The sequence below is a fragment of the Sprattus sprattus genome (assembly GCF_963457725.1).
Source record: "Sprattus sprattus genome assembly, chromosome: 2".
Classification (NCBI taxonomy): domain Eukaryota; kingdom Metazoa; phylum Chordata; class Actinopteri; order Clupeiformes; family Clupeidae; genus Sprattus; species Sprattus sprattus.
Window position 1 is genome coordinate 63,441,361 of NC_137921.1, and position 22,376 is coordinate 63,463,736.

General features: G+C 42.4%; 1 protein-coding gene across 1 annotated transcript; it reads left to right on the forward strand.

The window, feature by feature from the left end:
* The first annotated feature begins 1,497 nt into the window (after nt 1-1,497).
* LOC308360435 (sorting nexin-14-like) lies at nt 1,498-22,347 on the forward strand. Its single transcript, XM_080832358.1, has 28 exons — nt 1,498-1,709; nt 2,150-2,299; nt 2,429-2,549; nt 2,650-2,726; nt 2,883-2,961; nt 3,049-3,092; nt 3,236-3,323; nt 3,548-3,632; nt 3,777-3,936; nt 4,186-4,261; nt 4,389-4,433; nt 4,527-4,607; nt 4,948-5,062; nt 6,109-6,264; nt 7,700-7,824; nt 8,460-8,518; nt 10,728-10,860; nt 12,869-13,055; nt 13,690-13,773; nt 13,903-14,003; nt 14,358-14,469; nt 15,163-15,203; nt 16,834-16,953; nt 18,440-18,563; nt 18,932-19,096; nt 20,992-21,087; nt 21,893-21,984; nt 22,121-22,347. Exons 2-28 carry the CDS (start codon nt 2,163-2,165, stop codon nt 22,247-22,249), a joined length of 2,832 nt encoding a protein of 943 aa, XP_080688484.1. The 5' UTR covers nt 1,498-1,709; nt 2,150-2,162; the 3' UTR covers nt 22,250-22,347.
* The last annotated feature ends 29 nt before the right edge of the window (nt 22,348-22,376 follow it).

Sequence of the window (22,376 nt, forward strand, 5' to 3'; positions counted from 1 at the left end):
TAAAACACTTCACTCTCTCTAATTCATGACTACTGTCTCTTTCCAGCAACTTGGAATAATGCCCTCCTGCCACACCTTGTAAAATAATTTGACTAGGACTTCTTTTCCTCTTTCCTATAGGTTTTTCAAACATCCCATAGCAGATACTATCCCAACCTGGCGCAGATTTGCCTAACATTCTTAGTGCATTATTAAACTCTGGAACTGAAAACTGCTTATCTAGCATTCCTCCCTCTTATCTACTCCCCGTATTCTGCCTTTAACTCTTAAATATGTGAAATTATCAGGGTAGATCACTAACCGCCGCCGCCACTCCCCCTGCACAGATATTCCGCCTGTAGCACTTGTCAGTGTAATGTCTTCGCTGAATTTAGATTGACATGTTTCTCTTATTTTAGATATTTTTTTACGATACTCAAGAGTCATTTGGAAAATGTTTTAAAATATCAAAGCAAATTTATACAATTTTCTATACTGCAATGCCGTCACGGACCCCCGGTTGAAAACCCCTGAGCTAAACTATCAGAAATCCTGTAAAAAAAGTAGGGCAAGGGGGAAAAGGTGGGCAAGCGGTTTTTTATTTTCAGTATTGATACTTACGCCAAAATGTACCAAAATTGCTGCACACATCAATTGTTTCCTGTTGGTTATACTTAACTGCTATTGGTTTGAACATATGTGCTTTTGCATATTTTTAGAGTGATTTTTATTGGGAAGAATATTCAATAACTTTACTCTGATACAGAGCTGTGTGTCCCCAAAATCACTACACATAATGGTCTAGTGTAGTCAAAACAGTTTGGAAATGTAACTCAAATCCAACGTTATTATGCCAGCTCAGAGGCTCGTATTGATTCAAATTAGGGGGCTCGTTGTCTACCTTACGATTGTAAACAGGAATTTGTGATTTTGCAAGTTTTGCATATAACTTATTGACCCGGGATCTTCGAATCTGTGAATGTCTTTCCACCTTTACCGAAAGGCTTTACTTTAGTTCTATTGGCAGCCGGCTGGGGTCCAGAACTTCTTAACTCCGTGTTTGAAGCAACTGATAAGTAAACATTTCAAATTGAACTGTGTGATTTCCGACACTTTCTTTCCCACTTTCAGCCACATGACGGTTTTGAAATACCCGAAATACCTAGGAATTTTGAATCAATTTCTAAAAAGCATCCAGAAAATAGGCCTACTCCCAACGCAAGGCATACCGTTTTTCCTTGTAGGACTCAAGGATGAAAAATTATTCGAAAGCTGCTCAGAGTAGACGAATAGTTTCACTGTCTCTTAATTTCGCGTTTAGTTATAGACGTATTGTCTTGGAATTAATATAGTCAGAAACTTGTTTAGTAATTCCCTGTTTCACTTCAGGGAACAGGAAGTGACAATTAGCTTATCATGTGACAGGATTCATGCAGTCCACTTTTCAGCCTATCCCCATTAGGAATGTTGGTGTCGTAAACAAACCATTCGCTGGTCTGTCAAATGAAAGGAAGTCAACCGAAGTCAGTTTGGCACTGTGTTAAACTATGAAAATGCAAAATTACCTCGGTTATTCTCACGACTGATCCATCGATCATTTAGACACTATTTTGCAATGTCTACGCTATTGGTATTTTCTTTCCATCAAAGTCTTTCCCTTTAGTATGACGTGTTTCTCGAAACCCATCATCTTTGCTTAAGGTTGTAGTAGCTGCACAACTTTTGTAAAGGTAAGTAGGATATTAGTTTGCGCAGATAACTACCATTAGTGAACAAGTAAACAGATTTTTTGTCCCCCTCTGGAAAGTAAACAAGACGCATTTAAGCACGTTACGCTGAAATGGTGGCGGTTGACCCAGTTAGCCCTAGTAACACTTGTTTGATTAATGTTTGCCCTCCACATCCAGAGTAGCCTAGGATGTAAGTGGCTTATCGTTACTAGCTAACTTAGCTCCCTGTACAAGCAAGGATTTGGGCTGCGTCTTCGTATTAATCAGCTCAATGTTGGTTACTTTGACCAAATGGATGATTTTAGACAGATAGATATATAAATTATTTTGAATTTGTGATGAAATTGACCTCGCACCCACAACACACTTATCATACGCGAGTAAGGTATAGAATTGCTGACATGCGTACAACTTCAGCTTGGTGTTTCCACCGTCCTCAGGCTACAGACCGAGATGGCTGGTGTGAAGGAATATGTACAAAGTTTCAGACAATGGATGAGGATGGAAGTTTTGAGGGAGGTGGTTCGCCAGTATCCAGTCATATGTTTCCTTCTCATGTTCATGCTCCTGTCAACCATCATTTTAAATAGGTAAGGTTCTACTGTCTGAATTATTTTTTAGTTACTTTGTGTTAATTCTATGCATTATTATGATGCTAATGCTGATAGGATTGATGTCATGCAATTTATCCATTGCCTTCTCCCCTTTTCTCTTAAAAGGTATTTGCATATCCTTATGGTATTCTGGTCCTTCTTGGCTGGGGTGATCACATTCTATTGCTCCATTAATCCAGAATACCTCTTGCCAAACATTTTCTTCCATTTCAAACCGAAGAGCAAAGTAAGCACCATTATTTACGCCATTTCAACAGCGTTAATATACAGCAATACGCTTTGTATGCATTTTTAATGTGTGATGATTGTGAACGACACTTTTCCAGCAAAATGAGCAGCAGGAATTGTTCCCGTCTGGTCATAGCTGTGCCGTTTGTGGAAAAAGGAAATGTAATCGCCACAGGTATGCCTACAGATATGCTCAAGTGACATCATTTGCTAGACCACCATGCATTTGGTATTTTCCCACTGCGTGATTAAAAAAAAAAAAAAAATCAGTTTGTTTGCTAGTGTGTGGTCATATGCATATGTAATAAATACATTGATTTTTGACTTGAAGGCCAACTCTTCTCCTGGAAAACTATCAGCCATGGTTGGACTTGAAGGTATCCTCAAAGGTGGATGCTTCCATATCAGAGGTAGCTAGCAAGCTTGTTAGTAGTCTATGCATAAATGTTATAAATCAAGGAACCATATTAAGTGTACGCATGTCTTATGTATTCCAGGTTTTGGAGTTGATTTTGGAGAACTTTGTGTATCCCTGGTACAGGTAATATTCACATACAATCTTGTTTTAGAGTGAGAGAAAGGGAGAGGGGGATGAGTGAGAGAAAGAGAGAGAAAGGGAGAGGAGGATGAGAGAGAGAGAGGAAGCTTTGTCAGTGCACTTCATGTGTTGTGTGTCTGTCTCAGGGATATTACAGATGATGAGGCTTGTGTCGACGAGTTAAGAATGATGTTTCGCTTCTTTGGTGCTGTGATGGTGAGAAGAGCTCAGAAGGTGAGATTTTACAAACTACACTTTTTGCTACACTAACTTTTAATAAAAAGAAACTATAACTTTACTATTGGCCTCAAATAAACAGAATATCTTATTTTAATTTGGGAGATTTCGGTATATGGATGGCAATGATCAGTCCAGCTTTCTTATACTTTATTAGTTCTGATGCAAGAACTTGTGCAATCACCTGCCCTCATGTTAATAAGTTTGTTGATTTCATGTAGGTGGACTTTCCCTCACTTTTTACTGGCAAAATGCTGACCGTAGCAATGAAGCATGTTGAGATTGTGGCTAAAGCCTGGAATAAAGGTATAATTTGCTCCATTCAATGCATTCTTCATAGATTCTGAGGATGGAACTATTGCAGAAAATTTACTTTTCACCAGCTTTAAGTGTGTGTGTGTGTGTGTGTGTGTGTGTGTGTGTTTGTGTTTGTGTGTGTGTTTGGAACAGTATCCCGGAGTCCTGAGCATTTGCAGCAGGCTGCCTTGGATGAGTATGGCCCAGATTTGCACGTGGCGTTGCGCAGCCGCAGGGAAGAGCTGCTCTACCTCCGCAAACTTACAGAGATGCTGTTCCCATATGTCATCCCCCCAAAAGCCCCAGAGTGCAGGTACTGGTCCATTCACCTGGCTCTCTTCTCCCTTTAGTGTTGATCTTTATTGCATTTATTTATTTATTTTAAAAAGGTTCTCCAGAGTTATACAATGCATAGTAAACCCATGGTACATTTCATAGTACTTATATGTACTTTCTCAGTGCAAGCTTGTGGTTTCTTCTGATATTTTTGTTCAAATAAAAATTCCTGCAACATTTTTGGAACACTTTAACCTGACTATCCTTTTCTTTATTTATCACACAGATCTCTTGCCTTCTTGCTTCGAGAAGTAATGACAGGATCAGTTGTCCTCCCAACAATGGATTTCATGGCTGACCCTGTAAGTGATCAGAACTAGAACTGTCCCAGATGCTTCAGGCTTAAATTCATGTTCAAAGTCAAATTTGGAACTGTGGGATGAATTGATCCTTGGTTTTGATAACCCTTTCACCTTTTCCTTCATGCAGGATACATTGAATCATATGGTGCTCATCTTTATTGATGACTCTCCTGTAAGTGACGTAACGTTTTTTTATGTAATTGATTTACTCCTACGATGAGCATGATTGATTATCTCACAGACTTTACTTTTGTCATACTCATAGCCTGAACCAGCATTAGAGCCTCCCTCTGCCTTGGTGCCATTTCTGCAGAAGTATGCTCATCCCCGGAACAAGAAGCCATCTGTAAGGCCTTAGTATCACTTTAGTGCCCATTTTTCAGATATTGTAAAGTTGCAACTGATCACCGGGCTCTTGCATACAATGTCAGATTCACTCATGTATCTATTTGAAAAAAATGCCTTTGTTCACATGTGACCGTCAACGACTTTTACTTTTATAGTGCAGACTATAATATATTGTGGAAATCATCAAGAGTGTCATTATAAAACTCCTTATATTTGTTTTTACATACTGTGAAGATTTCATCTATGTTAACAAACAGTCATTTTAGGAGGTGTTTCTATGCAAAGTCACTGATCATGCCGTGTCCTCTGACCTCGGTGAGCTCTCTTCCTGTGGACAGGTGTTGAAGCTGGAGCTCAAGGGGATCCGCGAGCAGCAGGACCTGCTGTTCCGCTTCATGAGCTTCTTGAAGGCAGAGGGCGCTGTTCACGTCCTGCAGTTCTGCCTTACAGCTGGTGAGTCTTCAGCCACAGTCCCTAAAGGCCAATTTATGCTCAGTTACGTAAGCGCAAGCGCAAGAGGCCGCGCAAGCCCCTTGCGCGCCCCCCGGCGTCTTTTCACGTCTTGTGTGCGTCGACCCCTTTTTCTAGACTTGCGCCATTTTACGCAAGCTGGTGAGTCTTCAGCCACACTCCGTAAGGCTTTCGACTGGGTTACGGCCCTCACACAGGCCAACTGCCATAACCTGTTTCCTCTCTGATATCATTATATCACATCAGCAGTAGTTTCACTCCAGGAAACAACTGGTATGTTATCCAAAGAGAAACAAAGTTTTGAGCAGTTTTGAATCCATTTGTCAATGATGGTATTTAAAAAAAAAAAACATTTCATTTTGTTTTTGTGGGGCTATTACATCTCAATATCTGGAATTACTTTTACATCATGGGAAAAAGTTGTTTATGTTCTAATGGACAGATATCCTGATTAGTTTCAGAAACTATTTAATCATGTTAGGTAGCACATATGCTGCAGATACAAGATACTGTATATGCCGTTGATGTGGGGATACAAACTATAGGATGTCAAATGAGACAGATTTTGGTTGATTAAGTGTCTGTCAAAAATTGAGCATTATCCATCATCCTATTCCTTGTATGAGTGGGCTCCTTTTGTGGGTTTGAAGCCTGTTTTAACTTTACAACAGCAAGCATTTTTAAACTATGTGGACTACTACACACTACTCAATCACTGAGTTATTTTACTCTTGTCAGATCAGCCTAAAGTCTGCCCAAACTGGGTCACCTTGCATTCATGCATGCATGTATCTGATGTGTTGATTATTTTGTCATGATGGCATGACGCTTTCATGCGTCACTATTACTCGACTCGAAATCAAGTTAGTGGAATACAAGCTGTACGTTTTTGCTTTATGACCTTGACCCACTACCGCATGGTTAACTTAACATGATTACTGCACACATCCTACTCAGTTCTGGTAGCCAGTTTTTCTAAAACCTACAGGAGTAGCTTTCAATCAATTCTGACATCTCTCATTGTCCAGAGGAGTTCAACGATAAAATCCTGTCTCCTGATCTGAGTGACTCGGAGATGCAGCGTTTGCATGGGGAAGTGCAGAAGATCTACGAGACCTACTGCCTGGATGAGAGCATTGACAAGATCCGCTTTGACCCCTTCATCGTCGAGGAAATCCGCAATGGTGAGTACAAATACTGCAGCTGCTGATGGAGACTGTCGTAGTGAGAACTTCATTTTGAAATGCCTTCACAGATATGGTGTATCTGAGATTGTGTGGTAGTGAATTCAAACTAAAGTGCATAAAAACTATTTAACTTGAGAATATGAGTGAAAATAAGTGGAGCTGTAAGATGGATAGTGTACAGCTGTTTGGGGGATGGCTTCCAGAGAAGGGATGTTTTGCTCTCTCCGTGGAGAAACATTTCAGTAGGTCAGCTTTGAAGAGCCATAGGGCCGCTGGTCACACAGGCTTAGTGAATGGAGTAATTGCATTCATCGTGTAAAACTGCAGAATTCAGGAACTGAGATTAACATTAGAACACAAGAAGTGGTTGTTGAGAGTTTCATAACGTGTTTCAATTGGCTGAGCAGTCCCAAGCAAGCGAAATATCCTCCGCCCCAGGTTCAGGCATCCTGTTGAATGGTGTATTAAAGCTCTTAGTCACTGTACTTTGGGTTAGTGAACACCTGCACAATCTTTGGAGGGATGAATCACACATATCAGGATGAGCATGCTAGCATACATGTGGTAAATGTACACAATACATACAATTATAACATGGTGTGTAGACACGATTGATAGTGTGTACAGTGGGGAGAGAGCATCCAAGTATTGTAGAGAAGCTAAGTGGGTCTACAGTGTGCTGGTAAGGTTACTATTACAAGGGTAAGTAGAGTAATAGAAAACAATGTCGATGGTGGCAATTATTTACATTGCAGGTAAATGCTAGCACAGAGTATGGGGCCGCATAAGTGCATGACAGTCTGGTGGGGGTAGTTGTAGGCTGAGGGTTTGTGCAAGTAGGTCAGGTTGAGAGACCACAGCAGCATCTCTCAGTGCAGATTGTCTCTCTTTCCCCTCCTAGTCTTAAGTGGAGTTCAGTCAATATGCACAACAAGTGGCATCTGCAGTCTGCAAGCAGTGCTTAGGACGTAACAGTGTTTGCACATAGTGGTGTAGGGTGCACGCACACTATTGGCCACTTCCTTGTATCCACAGAACAAGAACATAGACGTGTCATTCTCGTCTGTTCTTAAGTTGGTTGCAGTTAATTCACTACAGTTATTTTAAGAATCATTTAGATTGATTGATCTAGGTGTTTGGAGGATTCACGATTGGGGTGGCGGGCTGGGGTGGCAAGCTCTGTGGTAGGGGTGGCAGCTGCCCCTGCCCCTGCCCGTATTAGTACAGTACAGTACAGTGGCATTTGATCCTGTACCTGTTGGGTCAATGGGAATTGTGATTTAGATTGAATTGTGATTTAGATTGAATTGTGATTTAGATTGAATTGTGTAATAAATACTCTAATGCAAGCAAGTGTCAATGTAATTCTCTGTCTCTCTTTCTACCTGTTTGTGTCTTCCCCCCCCCCCCCCTCCCTCCTACTCCTCTCCAGTTGCAGAGGGTCCATATCCAGGGGTCGTGAAACTGCAGACCATGCGTTGTCTGTTTGAAGCGTACGAACACGTCCTGTCACTCCTGGAGAATGTCTTCACCCCCCTGTTCTGTCACAGTGATGAGGTGACGATGAGTTACTAGGCCGTTCACAAAAATGCTTTCAGATGAAATGGCACATAGTACACACACTACAATAAATATGGAGGAAGAAGACATGGATAGGTGTCTGATTTTAAATGTGGGGTTCAATTGGTTATTAGAATTCAGAGTTTATTAAAGACAAAAGTATCTCTCACATTTCTTCAAGGTTTATGTAAGGCATACAATCTGTTTGCTGGAACAAGAACATCCTGTAGAAATGCAGTGTTTTCAAGGAAAAGAATAAGTAATGCTGTTGTGGCAAATAATGTCATCATAAGCTTTAAGGGAAGTATGGGAATCAAATGTACATGAACTGAGTTTGTAGATGCCATCCTCATAGCACAATCTTATCATCCATGAACCAGTACTTGCAGACCTCCCAACATTGTCCTGTTATTTGAAACAGGGAAAAAAATGAAATGGTAAACAAGTCATAACAATCTGATATCACTAGGCCTTGACATTTAAGAGAAGACCCTTTTGTTATCTTGAGACACTGTGATCATGAGATGATTCGTGTTGACGCTCTCTCTCTCTGTTTCCCTCTCTCTCTCTCTCTCTGACTCTCCTTCTCTCTCTCTCTCTCTCTCTCTCTCTCTCTCTCTCTCTCTCTGCAGTACTTCAGACATCTGCTGTGTGGGGCCGAATCTCCGGCTAGAAGCAGCAAGCTCAGCAGGTGTGTGTCCTCCACACCTCTGTGTGAAACACTATCCCTCTCGTCACTCATGTACACGCTGTCCTCTCCTCCGTCATGTACACTCTCTCCTCTTCTCCCTCATGTACACGCTGTCCTCTTCTCCCTCATGCCACTCTCTCCTCTCCTGCCTCATGTACACGCTGTCCTCTCCTCCGTATCAACATCCATCCTCGATGCTCCCCAGAGCCAGAGAAACCACAGACCCAACATACACATACATGTGTACACACACACACACACACACACACACACACACACACACACACACACACACACACACACAGGTCCTCTGTCAGCATTAACACCCTTCCATTTTCCCTGTATGCCAAAATTCAGTCAATTTGTTTCCCTTTCTGTTCCATATCACTGTTTACACGCCCTGCTCTCCTTCCTCGAGCCTTTCCAGTGATTATCCTTTGCCCTGTAAAGGGTGCCTAGCAGACTACACAGCTTTACTCCCATGATTGCCCAGTGTCCCTAAATCCAGGAAATAGCCCAAAAAGAACTCTTTTATCACCAGTAAGGACATCCAAGTTTTCTGTGGAGAGACTGTAACTGTTTGATGTGCCTGTGATTTCAGGAATAGCTTGAGTTTTGATGACTTCAGGTAAGTTAAAGCATGGTGCAAGTCTGCTGACGGGACAGCTGCCTGTTTCCCACTGCATGCCCACATAGAGGATGCTTGAATGCTGTAGACCAGTGGTTCTTAACCTGGGTTCGAACGAACCCCAGGGGTTCGGCAGGGGTCAAGACACACACAGTATAACCCGGTTCACACTAGCAATGTCGATTTGAAGAAATCATATTTTATTTCTCAAATTACGAAGGGTTCAGCGAATGCACTGATGAAGCTTGCAGGGTTCAGTACCTCCAAAAAGGTTAAGAACCACTGCTGTAGCCTAAAAGAAAGAAAAAGAAAATGTTTCATAAATAGGCTTACAAAACGAAGGCTTGAGGCTTCGTAAGCTTGCTTTCATTAGATCAAGTTTGTGTCTAGCCCTTTGCCTTGAAGCCACCTTTCTTCTTTGAACTGAGTTAACCGCTCTGGCTAGTAAATTTGTAGGCGTTTACTTTCTTTCTAAAAGAGTAATATTTCAGCAGTATTCTTTCACCCTCTCAGCGTGCTGATTGAGCACAGCATGAGGCTAGATGACACCTCAAGTGTGAAAGATATAAGGAGGCTTTGCATGCAAAGGTGCAGTATCCTGTTAGGAATCATTTAAAGACAAACTTGGTCAGCAAAGGCTCAGTGTAATCTCGACGGCTCTACCAGACAGAATAATTGCACCTTATTGGTATTGTGCACTGACAGAGAAAATGACAGGGGCTGTGTCAATGGCGTCAGTGCATCACTGCACCTTCATTCAACCTCCGCCAGACCTCTCTCCCATGTGTGTCTCCCATAATCCACTGCTGCTTTACGCCTGGATTTGCCCCCCCCCCCTTGCATCTCAAGCACACTTCCCCACCCAAAAGAGCAGACCTGAGAGGGTGCAGGGGTGGGCTGGAGGCAAGCATTCGACGACCTGCACCCTCTCAGGTCTGCTCTCAGCCCTCCCCCATGCCCCCCCCCCGGCATCCTGTCTTCCCTTAGCCCCCTGCTGCAGTAAGTCGAGTGATGCGGTTGTGTGTTAGTGTAAGTGTGTGTGTGTGTGTGTGTGTGTGTGTGTGTGTGTGTGTGTGTGTGTGTTCACAGAGCATGGTCCTGTGTGGGCATATACAAAAACACCCTTTTCTGTTGTATACATCTTCACTTCACTATCAGCGGAGTGTATACAACCTCCTCTGTGTACAGTACATCTGTGTGTATGCTTTCGTGTGTGTGAGCGTGTGTGTGTGTGTGTGTGTGTTGGGGGGTGTTGGCTGTGATTTTTCTCAGCCAGGAATTTATACACATTCCCTCCCTTAGTGAGCACTGCTGTTAAAGAGTGATCTCCTGGACAGACCCCCTCTGTTTTGCAGTGTGCACTGTGGGACTGGGAAGAGATAAGGTGTCGAGTCTGTCATGATAAATGTGCACTTTCTCCCGTGTGTGTCTCGTCTGTGTGCATGTGTCTGCGTCTCGTCTGTGTGCACGTGTCTGTGTCTCGTCTGTGTGCATGTGTCTCGTTTGTGTGCTCGTGTCTGTGTCTCGTCTGTGTGCACGTGTCTGTATCTCGTCTGTGTCCACGTGTCTGTGTCTGTTCAGGAACACGTCCAAACGCGGGGAGTCATTCGGGATCAGCCGCATCGGCAGCAAAATCAAAGGAGTCTTCCGAAGCACCACCTTAGAGGGGGCCCTGCCTCCTAACTATGCCATGATCGAAGGTGGCGATGACCAGGTGCGACCCAACTTACATTATTAAACTTACAATAGTCTTCAATGCCTGCTCCTCTCTTAGTTCATCATTAAACTTACTGTAGTCTTCAATGCCTGCTCCTCTCTTAGTTCATTACTAAACTTACTGTAGTCTTCAATCCCTGCTCCTCCCTTAGCTCATTGTAACGGTCCGGCTGAATGATGGACAGTGTGAATATCTGTTCAGCAGTCTGACTCACTCACTTACCTGGTGACAAAGAACCCAACTGCTCTCTATAGGCTGATGGATGCACTAGATGCTTAATCCCAACATTATTAGTCCTACTGACTTTTTCTTAGGTCATATGCACACGAAGTCTAGGGCCTCCGAATCGGATTTACTTTTCACACCAATCGAATCTTTTAATTTCGTAAATACGGAGGCTGGCAACGAGAGATTTGCGTAAAAACGGAGCCACCAGATTGTGTTTAAAGGGCTGTAGTACATACCTCACACCTGTGGGTGGCGCTTTAGCGCTTTATTTACACAACTGAAAAACCGTGAAAAACCTAGAGACTATACAGCACGAGGATAAACACATTACACAAAACATTCAAGCTCCAATTAACAACATTACATTATGATGGTTAATAAAATCAGTGGTCAGACTAAAGGATATGAGAAAAATAATATTTTTTTCTATTGATAATAAAGAGTTTGGAACAGTACAACATGACATGTCTGTCATCCCATTTCCCATGAGCCTTTGCTGCGACCATTTTACATACATTTATGAATAAAAAAGCAAATTAAATCGCTGGCCAATTTATATTTGTGGTCATGAAAGTTATGTTACACCTGAATAAGAAGAATTGTATCAAGATAGGAGGCTAATTAAAAATCAGAAGGCTGGGTTAATGAGTGAGATTTTGAGGGAGAACAAGCTATATATAGTGTGGTTGGAGATCGCAAAACGATCACGTGGGGCAATGACGTCATCAGGTTGCGTGAAACCGTGCAGACGAACACCAGCCCCCGTACCGATTCAAATCTACTCACTTTCTACCCCAGACTTCGATCGTTGCGGAAACCGTGTGCGGATAGAGAGTGTTCGTATTTATGATAGGGCTATCGGTATTCTGCACGTTGCGGACGAAGACAAACTAGACTTCGTGTGCACATAGCCTTAGTTAAATTGGCTGTCAGTGACCAAGACTGAATGGTTCAGTTGGAAGGCGCAGTAGTAATTTGAAGGAGTGTAAAACATTAAAGGCTGCAAGTGGAAATGGTTCCAATGCTGGCGTAGAAATGCACCGAAGAATATCACAAATGGTGTCAGAATGAATTCTCCTTATCGAACAATTCCTGTTCATTCTGTGGAGCTGTCTTAATAAACACATTACAAAAGGCTATAACAAATCAGTTCAAGTTAGAACTTGACTCGCAAACCTGTTTGCAAACTGTCAACAGACAACTGTCACTTCAGTGTGTTGTAAAAACACCTATGGTTTCTGTCGACCTTTAATCTGTTCTGCTTGAAATTTAAAAGATTGAAGGATTACTCACCAATGAGTGGGTGTTTCCTAGTCACACACCTCGGTACTGTGCTGCACCAGGTACGCCAGACTGTTTCCTAGGTTTTGGGTGTGTGTGTTCATCTGTTTAGGGTTGACTGAAGTGCACAGGGGCAAAGGGTTCAGATTCATGATCCTGCAGTTAACTCAGGAGTGCGCCAGAGAGCAGCTCCACTAACTCAATGGCTCGTAGTTAGCTGTTCTGCCCAACCTTAGCCACCAGTTCAGCAGTGGTCATGCGTATATTCAGTCAGCTTATATTCAGTGAGCTAATACGCTAACCTTGAACGCTGACACTAGTTTGAATAGTAAGATGATGTCTGTAATACTCCCAGCCAAACTGTTCCCATCTTCTCACTCACTCTTTTCAGCTCATTTCAGCATATTTCGCAACACCTTATATATTGAATAATAAATATTAACTTCGTAAGCAGTATATTTGATTGTCACATGGCGTATATGTGTTCATCTTTCAGGTGGAGGAAGCCACGGTGGTGATGGAGGATGACTCCCCACCAGAGTTGGTGAGTACACCCGGGACCCAGCGCAACCTCTCCGCCTGGGCAATCACCATCCCCTATGTCGACTTCTTCGAGGATGAGGCCAAGAGGGAGAAGGTCCCGGTTTTCTGCATCGACGTGGTACGCAATGACCGAAAGGAAGGTAAGCGTCTGGATTGATGTCCTGAGGGACAGGGTGCATGAGCCATTGTGAACTTTTAGGTGACTTGTGAAATGTATCTGTTGCTGGCTTTCATTTGTCTGGGAATTCCCTGCCCCTTCACTGCATTGCATTTGCTCAGTTAGTCTGGCCAACTACTCATCAGCGATCCACTTCACTCACGTAATTGGACACGCCTTTAACCAATCAGACCAACGATACTATACAACGATACAACGATCGGTAATAAAGCAAACACATATTTTTTCTGTATGAATTGTTCCAGGGCAAGTTTCTGTTCTGTTTTCAAAGAAAACTTGCCTTATCGAAGTTTTGCGGTGCTTCGGCGGCCACCATGTCCAATGTTTAAAAACTCTCCGTGCAGTAGATTTTGTAAAGTAGCCGTGGTAAGTTTAAATCCGCCAATGGCGCGCCAGGTAGCCAAAAGCCAGTTTGTGATTGGCTCCAAGGATTGTGGAAATCTTGAAATGAACGGGTATCCATACTTGGCCAGACCCAGTTCTGAGGCAAAATCAATTTGGCCGGAAGAAGTGGGGCGGGACTTCCCAGACTAGGCTTTCATTGCATTGAGAACAAATGTTAAAATGTGTCTGTTTTCCACCATGATTCATTTCAGTGGGACATGAGAAAGAAACCTGGATGGTTTACAGAAGATATCTTGAATTCTATGTCCTTGAGTCCAAACTCACAGAGTTCCATGGTATGTATTTCTATCCAACTTTACTATTTCACCAAGTTTATCTTGTCTAAGCAGTTTGCTTTTGTTACAGTGAGTTAAGAGATTAAGAGCTGGAATTTCTAGCCTTCATTTGTATCATTTCTTTTCCAGGATCCTTTCCAGATACTCAGCTCCCTTCTAAAAGGATTATCGGACCAAAGAACTTTGAGCTCTTAGTATCTAAGAGGGGAGAATTTGAGGAGTATCTCCAGGTGCGTGATCCTTCCCAAAGCAAAAGTAGTAATCAGGAAAACAAAAGAAGTGTCTGTCCAATACATAGGAGATGACATCATTTTGGTCGGTCACACTTTCAGACCATTGAGACTTAAAAAAAAAAACCTAAACAGCCATCATGGTTTAGTTTAAAAAGGTTTTGTATTGAATGATTTTGGATGTCTGAACTCTGTGTATGGGACATGCTAATTTAGCTATTTTAGCAAAGTTTTACTCAAAGCAGAAAGGACAGTAAGTTACCAATGTACAGTATAGACCTTTTATTTGGTTGAATGTATTTTTTGTCCTATATTGGGATTCTGAAACATTTGTATCTCCGTTTGTGTTCACAGAAAATTCTTCAGCATCCAGAGCTGAGTAACAGTCAGCTGATCGCAGACTTCCTGTCACCATATAGTGTGGAGTCACAGTTTCTGGACAAGATGCTCCCGGATGTCAACCTTGGTATGAATCACAGGCTCATGTAGCAAAACACTTTTCATTTATTGGCTGGGTTTCATCACTGTGTCTTTTTGTGTACACACATTTTTGACAGACTGTCGTGTAATGGAGAAAAAAAGAGAGTTTTGCTAAATGTTTTTTTTTTTCTGTAATTCTGAGGTACGACTGTATTACCCAGAGTTACATTGAGTACTTTTCAACAGGGGCACATTGAAACAGACCTTTGTGCAATGAGGTTATTGCCACATGTAGTATGATGTTGTCTTTATTTTTTATCTTTGGACTCGACATTGCACAACTTCTCCTTTTCAGCTCTTAGATAGACTTTTCTATAGTAGATCCACAATATACTGCAGTACAGTTGATGTAGACCATAAAAAACAGAAAACCTCATTTACCACATGCATGTTAGCATGCTAATCTTGATACACGTAAATAATTTCCATTCCCTTCCCCCACCCCCTCATTTTCTATCTTGTATCTTCTTAGACCCCCCCCCCTTATTTGCCACGGCTCTGCTTGAGGTTTCTTCCCGACTAACATTTTTTCTTGCCTCTTTCGCCATTGTGCTTGCTCTTAGGAGGGTCAGGCCCTGGGCTCTGTAAAGCGCCTTGAGATTATTGATTTTTTTTTGGTGCTATATGAATAAAAAGTGAATTGACTTGAATTGAATTCATGTTCAACTATTCTTTTCAGGGAAAATCTTCAAGTCTGTTCCAGGAAAACTTATTAAAGAGGTAAGTTACTTTTCGCAGGTCTGACTTCAGTGAGTACTTAAAGCACACTCACAAACTGAAGTGGTTCTCAGCTGGAGTCAGTCAGCTTTGTTGAGTCTAAGTGGTTCATCACTAGACAGGCAGCACACAGTATTCACATTGTGAATTCCTAAAAGAATCAACACTGACCTGCAGAGTGGGATCTAATGTACGCGAAACACATTTTAACTGTGGCAGTCAGTCTAGTTTCTTTTGTCCTGTGTGAGCATTTCTGTTAGATAAATTATATTAAGACGTTTATATTGATGAGACAGAGACCAGCAATCAAAATTTAGAATAGTACTTTTATATCTTTTGCAAAAGAGGGAGATGTGTCACAACCAAATATCATGAACAAACTCCAAAGAAGAGCTGGACGCAGCCAGCCTTATGTGAGTAGAAAAAACAGGTTTCATCACACAAAGGGCGGTTTTCTCCCATCCCATCGCTATAGAAGTTGCTGCAGTGATCTCAGAATATGTCCTTGAGAGTTGAGCAGTGTGCATGATTATCAGTACAAAAACAGGTGGTTTGCCTCAGCAAGACAGTCAAGGCCTCAGCCTGTCAGCACACAGGAAAAGCAAGCAGATTAAAATACAATAACAATGTCTTAAAAACTTTAAAACTTCTCTATCAATTTCTAAAGTTGTTGATTTGTACTCTGCCATTTTAAGTGATTCTTTTCCATTTCATACTCATTTGCAGTACAGTGAACCCTCCTCCAAAGAGAACCCTTGATCAAATCAAATCAAACTTTATTTGTGCGGCCCATTTCATACCAGGAGTTAACACAATACACATAACGGAAGGAAAAAAAACACTTGTAAAGACACACAGATTTTCCAGAGATAAATAAACAGGAATTGACGTACTAACCACGTTAAAACCATGGCTTTTGAGTCATTCTCATTATCCACATGTATTTTAAAATCACCACTGACAATAATCGTAGTTTGTGTGGATAATGGATAGTAGTTCTGAAAAGTCTGTTAGAAAAGTGGGAAATTGCTTGGGTAGCCTGTACACAGTTACTGTCAGAACAGGAGGCTGGCACTTTAGAACTATGGCATGATTTTCAAACGTGGCAAAATCTTCGAAGGACATGCTCCTGCAGCACAGGGCATCCGTGGTTATGGTGGCCCTTTTTTGCCAGATCTGAAGGAATGAAAAGAGCTATAATTCGGAGGGGATGCTTCAATAAGAGCTGCAGACCCATTTATTTTCAGCCAGGTTTCAGTTAAAAACATACAGTCTAATTTATGTTCACATATAAGATCGTTCATTTTGCCTGATAGGGACCTAAAATTTAGCATTGCCATTGAAATATTTTCTGGATCGAGTGGCTGACACGACAGAGTAATGTGCCGAGGTAAAGATAGAAGATTCGCTTGGTTTCTACGGTGTCTATTGTATCTTTGGCTTTTCATTTTTACTATGCGTGGGGTAGAGATTACAATTGGAAAAGGGTTATAGGCGCATGCCATAATATTATACGAAGCAGCCTGTTCTGAGGCATCCAAAAAGTCACAGCCTTTAGACACTGCAACGCTAGTAACTCTTTGTTTGTTTGTTTGTTTGTTTGTTTGTTTGTGGCCCGTGTTGTCCTCAACAGAAAGGTCAGAACCTGGAGCCCTTCATCCAGTCCTTCTTCAACTCGTGCGAGTCTCCCAAACCCAAACCTAGCAAGCCGGAGCTCACCATCCTGAGCCCCACTGAAGAAAACAACAAGAAGGTGAACACACACGTCATCACACACACACACATCATCATACACACACATCATCATACACACCACTCGCACACCCTTACTCCCCCTCAGACTGTGGTCTGTGTTGGGCCTGGGATTTATGGCTTGCGGGGGTTCTGGGAAGAGTAGTCACAGTCATGGTGCAAGACCAGATGCAGTCTCTATTCCGTCAGTGATGAAGAACTACATCTGAGCAGATTGTGTAAGTGTAGACGACAAGGTGCCTGTGTGTATGCGCTTGACACCGTTGTTTACAGGTCTGTGCCTGTAACTGTAGTCTGTAATCTCAGACACCGTAACTATGGGCAGCTATTCTAAGCTAACAGTCTAACCACCAGTCCGCCATTGTAATGGTATGTAGATGTGTCTGGCCACACCTCTATCATGTAGAAACCAAAGTCTGCTGAAGAGGTTCCAGATGTTCAGAAAGCCATTATATTACATTGGGTCATTTAGCAGATGCTTTTATCCAAAGCGACGTACAAAGGAGAGAACAATCAAGATATAAGCAATAGAGACCTAGTGTAACAATAAATACTATTTTACGTGAGAAATAAAGTGCAGGAATGAAACTACTGTAAATGCGGGTTAAGTACTAGTAAGAGGACATGGCATTAGAGGAAGGATAAGGAGAGGTAGAGAAGCCATCTTACTTCCACATGATAGTCAAAGTAGCTTTATTTGTCAATTACTTTAAATGTCAAGACATACAAAGTATTTGAAAAAACGTTTCCCACTCTCCTACGGTGAAACATATGAGTGCACAGGCACAACAGAGAGGACATACAAACATACAGACAAGACATTACATAATACAAGTAGAACATACAGATAAACATATAGCAGCATAAGTTACATAAAGTGAGGTTATGTAGTGCAAAAAAAGGGCAATTTGGTACTGGCAGCAAAAACATCCTGTAAGATGTATTTGTTTGATTAGCAGTGCAAGTTGAACAGTGAGTGGTGTTACCATAAGTGATAAAAGTGATAAAAGTGCAGAAGCAGATTGTTACAGAGTCCTGAGTGATTTTAGGGGGGGTGGGGGAGTTTGGATATGGCTGGGAGGAGTGAGGGGAGAGAGTTTAGTGTCCTGACAGCTTGGTGAATGAAGCTGTTGCTGAGTCTGGTTCTGCGGCAATGGAGGGTCCTGTACCTTCTTCCAGAGGGTAGTAGGCTAAACAGGCTGTGTGCGGGGTGGCTGTTATCACTCGCAATTGAGGTGGCTTTTCGTGTGAGCCGGGTGGTGTATGTGTCCTGCAGAGAAGGGAGTGGGGCCACAATGATCTTAGCAGCTGTGTTCATTATGCGTTGCAGTGCTTTTCTGCTGTGTACAGTGCAGCTGTAGTTGTTTCATTCCAACAGATATCCTGTGAATAGAGTGAGCCTGTATGTTGGTGGCTGGTTTACGGAGAGTATGGCCTCCCCTTATATACTGCCACTAAAAAACAAACAATATTTTTGTCTGTTTTAGCTTTCTAACGGTGTGTTCAAGAACAATGCGAACCTCTCAGAAACTGCAGAAAAGAAACACAACCAGAACTACTTCATGGAAGTAATGTCAGTGGACGGCGCGTACGACTACATGATGTTTATGGGTAAGTCAGATGAAAAATTAGGCTTTTTCTTTTTTAACTTTGTGTGAAGTTTAGTATTACCCACCAACCAATGTCAAGTTGAATTGTAGCAGTACTTCATTCAGTAAAAGATCAAGCAGACCCTGAAAGGTTAGCTGAAAACTGGCTAAATGTACACTATCACTCGTAAGGCAAGCTAGACGTATTTTTGTTCTAATTACACACTCTAATACACTGAAAGTGTGTTCCCCCTCCGCTTGAGCATAGTATCTGAGGAATGAGACTTGGCTGCTCCAGCCCGAGTTTCAGACCGGTCTGTGTATATTATCCAGGTTCAACACTGGCGTAGGGCCTCTCAAGTGTTTTTCCACATCCCCACTCCCTCGCAGGCAGAGTTGTTTTCCACATGCCGGACTGGCTGCACCATGTGCTGTCTGGCGGACGCATCTTGTTTAAGAGGACCCTGGAGGCGTACATGGACCACTACCTGCAGTTCAGACTGGACCACATACTGCAGGAGCAGCGTCTAGTCTCGCTCATCACACTGCTCAGAGGTGTGTGTGTGTGTGTGTGTGTGTGTGTGTGTGTGTGTGTGTGTGTGTGTGTGTGTGTGTGTGTGTGTGTGTGTGTGTGTGTGTGTGTGTGTGTGTGTGTGTGTGTGTGTGTGTGTGTGTGTGTGTGTGTGTGTGTGTGTGTGTGTGTGTGTGTGTGTGTGTGTGTGTGTGTTTGTCATCATGCTGCTGCATGCATGTGTGTGGATGTGTGTACTGTTTTCAGTCAATGCCTGCAGCTGTTCTGAGTGTGTCTGAGTGTGTGTGTGGAAAGTCCAGTCATGACATTTGTCTCTGTCTGCTGTTGTTTTTAAGTCTGAGAGTGTGTTTTCAAACGTTTAAGTGTCCCAATCTGGCCTACTCAGGCCTCCCACTAGCTTGCCCTTCTGGAATAGCAACAGAAAAAAGAGGAAGGAAAACATAGTAATTTAGGCTTACCATTCATTTAGGCAAGGCACGTCTTGTTGACAGAAGCTGTGTTTAATAGTGGTTTTTATATTCTCAAGAACTAGAAGTGAGCCAGTGCCAGATATTGTGGGTGTAATGTAGGTACCAGGAAGCAGATAAGAACAAACTGATTGCATCTGATTCTTAAAAGTGGGGTTGAGGATTAAACCCAATAAAGTTGTCTCGTTTGTGGCTACATGCTGCTATGGAAACTATGGCAATGTTGATTCTCTCTTGGTGACCACAGGGCTCAGTGCCTACAGTGGGAGGGGCTGGATGTGCTTAAAAAAGTGGTTGGTTACTTTTTCAGCACCAAAGTGGTATGAGGTTGGAATAAAACTTGGTAGTTGTTCAAGGTTTAAAACAGTGAAGGATTTTTATTTATTTTTTTAGCTTTGGCTCTGAGTAAACTTGTCTTGGTAGCTGGAATGATCAGTGAATTGCATTCAAATAATCTGTAGCTCAACAAAAATGGTTGATCTTCAGTTTGTGTCAAAGTTTTGCCCATCAGTTTTGTATGTATTCACATTTAGTATGTTATGTAGTGTGCCCAGCAAAAGCATATCCATAAAATGTAATGATTCATTTCCAGTGATCTTTATTGTGCCAGTGACGCACTACAATTTTATAGCATTCAATCCAGTTTGTGCATACTCTTGATGTCAGGGTGTATACTGCTACTTTCAACGTCTGCAGTGTCCAGTGTCCTGATGTCTGCGTCCTGTTAAATAACAGTGATAGTGCTCTGGCCAAGTTGACGCATTAAGGGTGCATAACTGCTGTGCAGCGCGTAAACCTCTCTACCCAGTTCCTCAAGAGATGCGCTAGCGGCAGACGCTAGCACTCACGGCTATGTGTCACCCTGTTAGCACTTCCACCTCCCGTGTCTGAAAGTGCGAGTCTAGTGAGGCACTGCTTCTCACAAGGCAGGGTGGACATGCAGAGCACAAGGGCAGATCAGCCACAGTGTACTTTCAAGAAAAATAAAGAGTGGGAACTCTGTGACACTCCTGTCAATAGTATGGCTATCTTAGTTAGAAGATAGCCATAATAAATGTAATAAATGGTGTCATTGTGCTGCCTGAGACACACAACGTATTTGTATTAGTGATACTATGCTCTGGGCTATCTAACATAATGTTCAAAGTATGTTGACGTGTGTGTGGGTGTGTGTGTGAGTGTGTGTGTGTGCGTGTGTGTGTGTGTCTGTGGCTTTGTCATCCTGTAAGACACCACTCCCATAAGGATAGAAGAGTTTATAAAAGCGCTGTTTATTAAATGACAGATGTTTCTGGCCCATCCCTGTGCGCTGCAGTGTGTGGTTTGGACTATATTAGAGGCCTGGGGTCTGGAGCTGAACTCCCCCCACTGTGGCGCTGAGGATTAGTGTCGGGAAAAAAGGGTGGTGGCTTGTCTCAGTGACTAACCACAATCCTCTGATGTCCAAACAGATGCTGTGTTCTGTGAGAGCAATGAAGTCCGCTCCACAGAGGACAAGCAGAAGAGAGCCAAACAGGCGTTTGAGGAGATGATGAATTACATCCCAGGTCAGTGCCAAAGTGTGATAAAAGAACTCGCTCTCCATTTCTCTCTTTTGGGCGCACGTGATGGCACACACGCATACACAAACACAGTCTTACAATATTGTCTGCCTTAAGCATTTTTGGCTTAAGCTTGTTTTCACAACACTTTTTCACAATCACACCCACAGTTGTGGTTAGCTTCTACTGCAGTTTGACCATTAGAAATGTTACCATGTACTATTGCAATGCTAGGTTAATTTCAAGACTATAACCCATAGTTACTTAACTACCTCAAAAACACTGCAACTCCAGTCATAATTATCATACATTCATTATAGTGACTGTAGGTCTATGGTAGTTTTATTTTCACCATACATAGCTAGCTATTCTACACTTTAGTGGGAGAATGATGTTTCAGTAAACACGGAGTTATAAGTTCCATTTGAGACTACACTATCACTTTCAGTTAAATACAAACATATACAAGCCAGATAGTTCTGTCTGCATTGAACTAGCAATTTTCTGAATCAAATGCAAATAAAGTCATAAATGTTATAAAATGCAGTTTTCTTTTTTTGTTGATATTCTGTTTCTCACTGTTAAAATACACCTACCATTACAATTATAGATCGCACATTTCTTGGCCAAACTTGCGAAATCGGCAGGGGTTCAAATACTTATTTTCCCCACTGTATATATTAACATGCACATTCCAGTTCTTTCTACCACTCAAAAAGTATTTTCTTAACTGCCATTATTGCTTTGAAATGGAATCCCCAAAGCTATGTTATGACAGTGGGATGATTGGTTCTTCGCTGTGTGCTCCTAGATGCAGTGGTCAAAGTCATGGGTGAGGATGCCCGGTATGACGGCATCTGTCTCCTGTTCGAGATGCTGCAGCAGCCCCTCCTCAACAAGCAGGTGAGGGCACTGGGAATGACTTGGTTCTTTATTTCTGGTTATCCATTTATTTTGTTGCCCTTGAGCTAGCGGAAAAACAGCACGTTTCCCCATCTCATTTGTCTTTCCACCTGTCTCCTGTGTGTAACTTTCCCAGATGACCTACGCCCTGCTGGATATCGCCGTGCAAGAGATGTTCCCGGAGCTGAGGAAGGTAAATTCCAGTTCCCAAACAAACATAAATCCAAACCAAGCTGCAAGGATGCCACGACTGTGGGGCCCCTGACAAGCACGGCCATTTAACTTGGCGTCATTGTGGGAGGGATGGAGAGATGGGTATCAGTAAGCAAGTGGTGAACAGTGGGTTTCATTCATGAGGCTGGCATTCAAGGTCAGTCCTGGCCTATTCTATG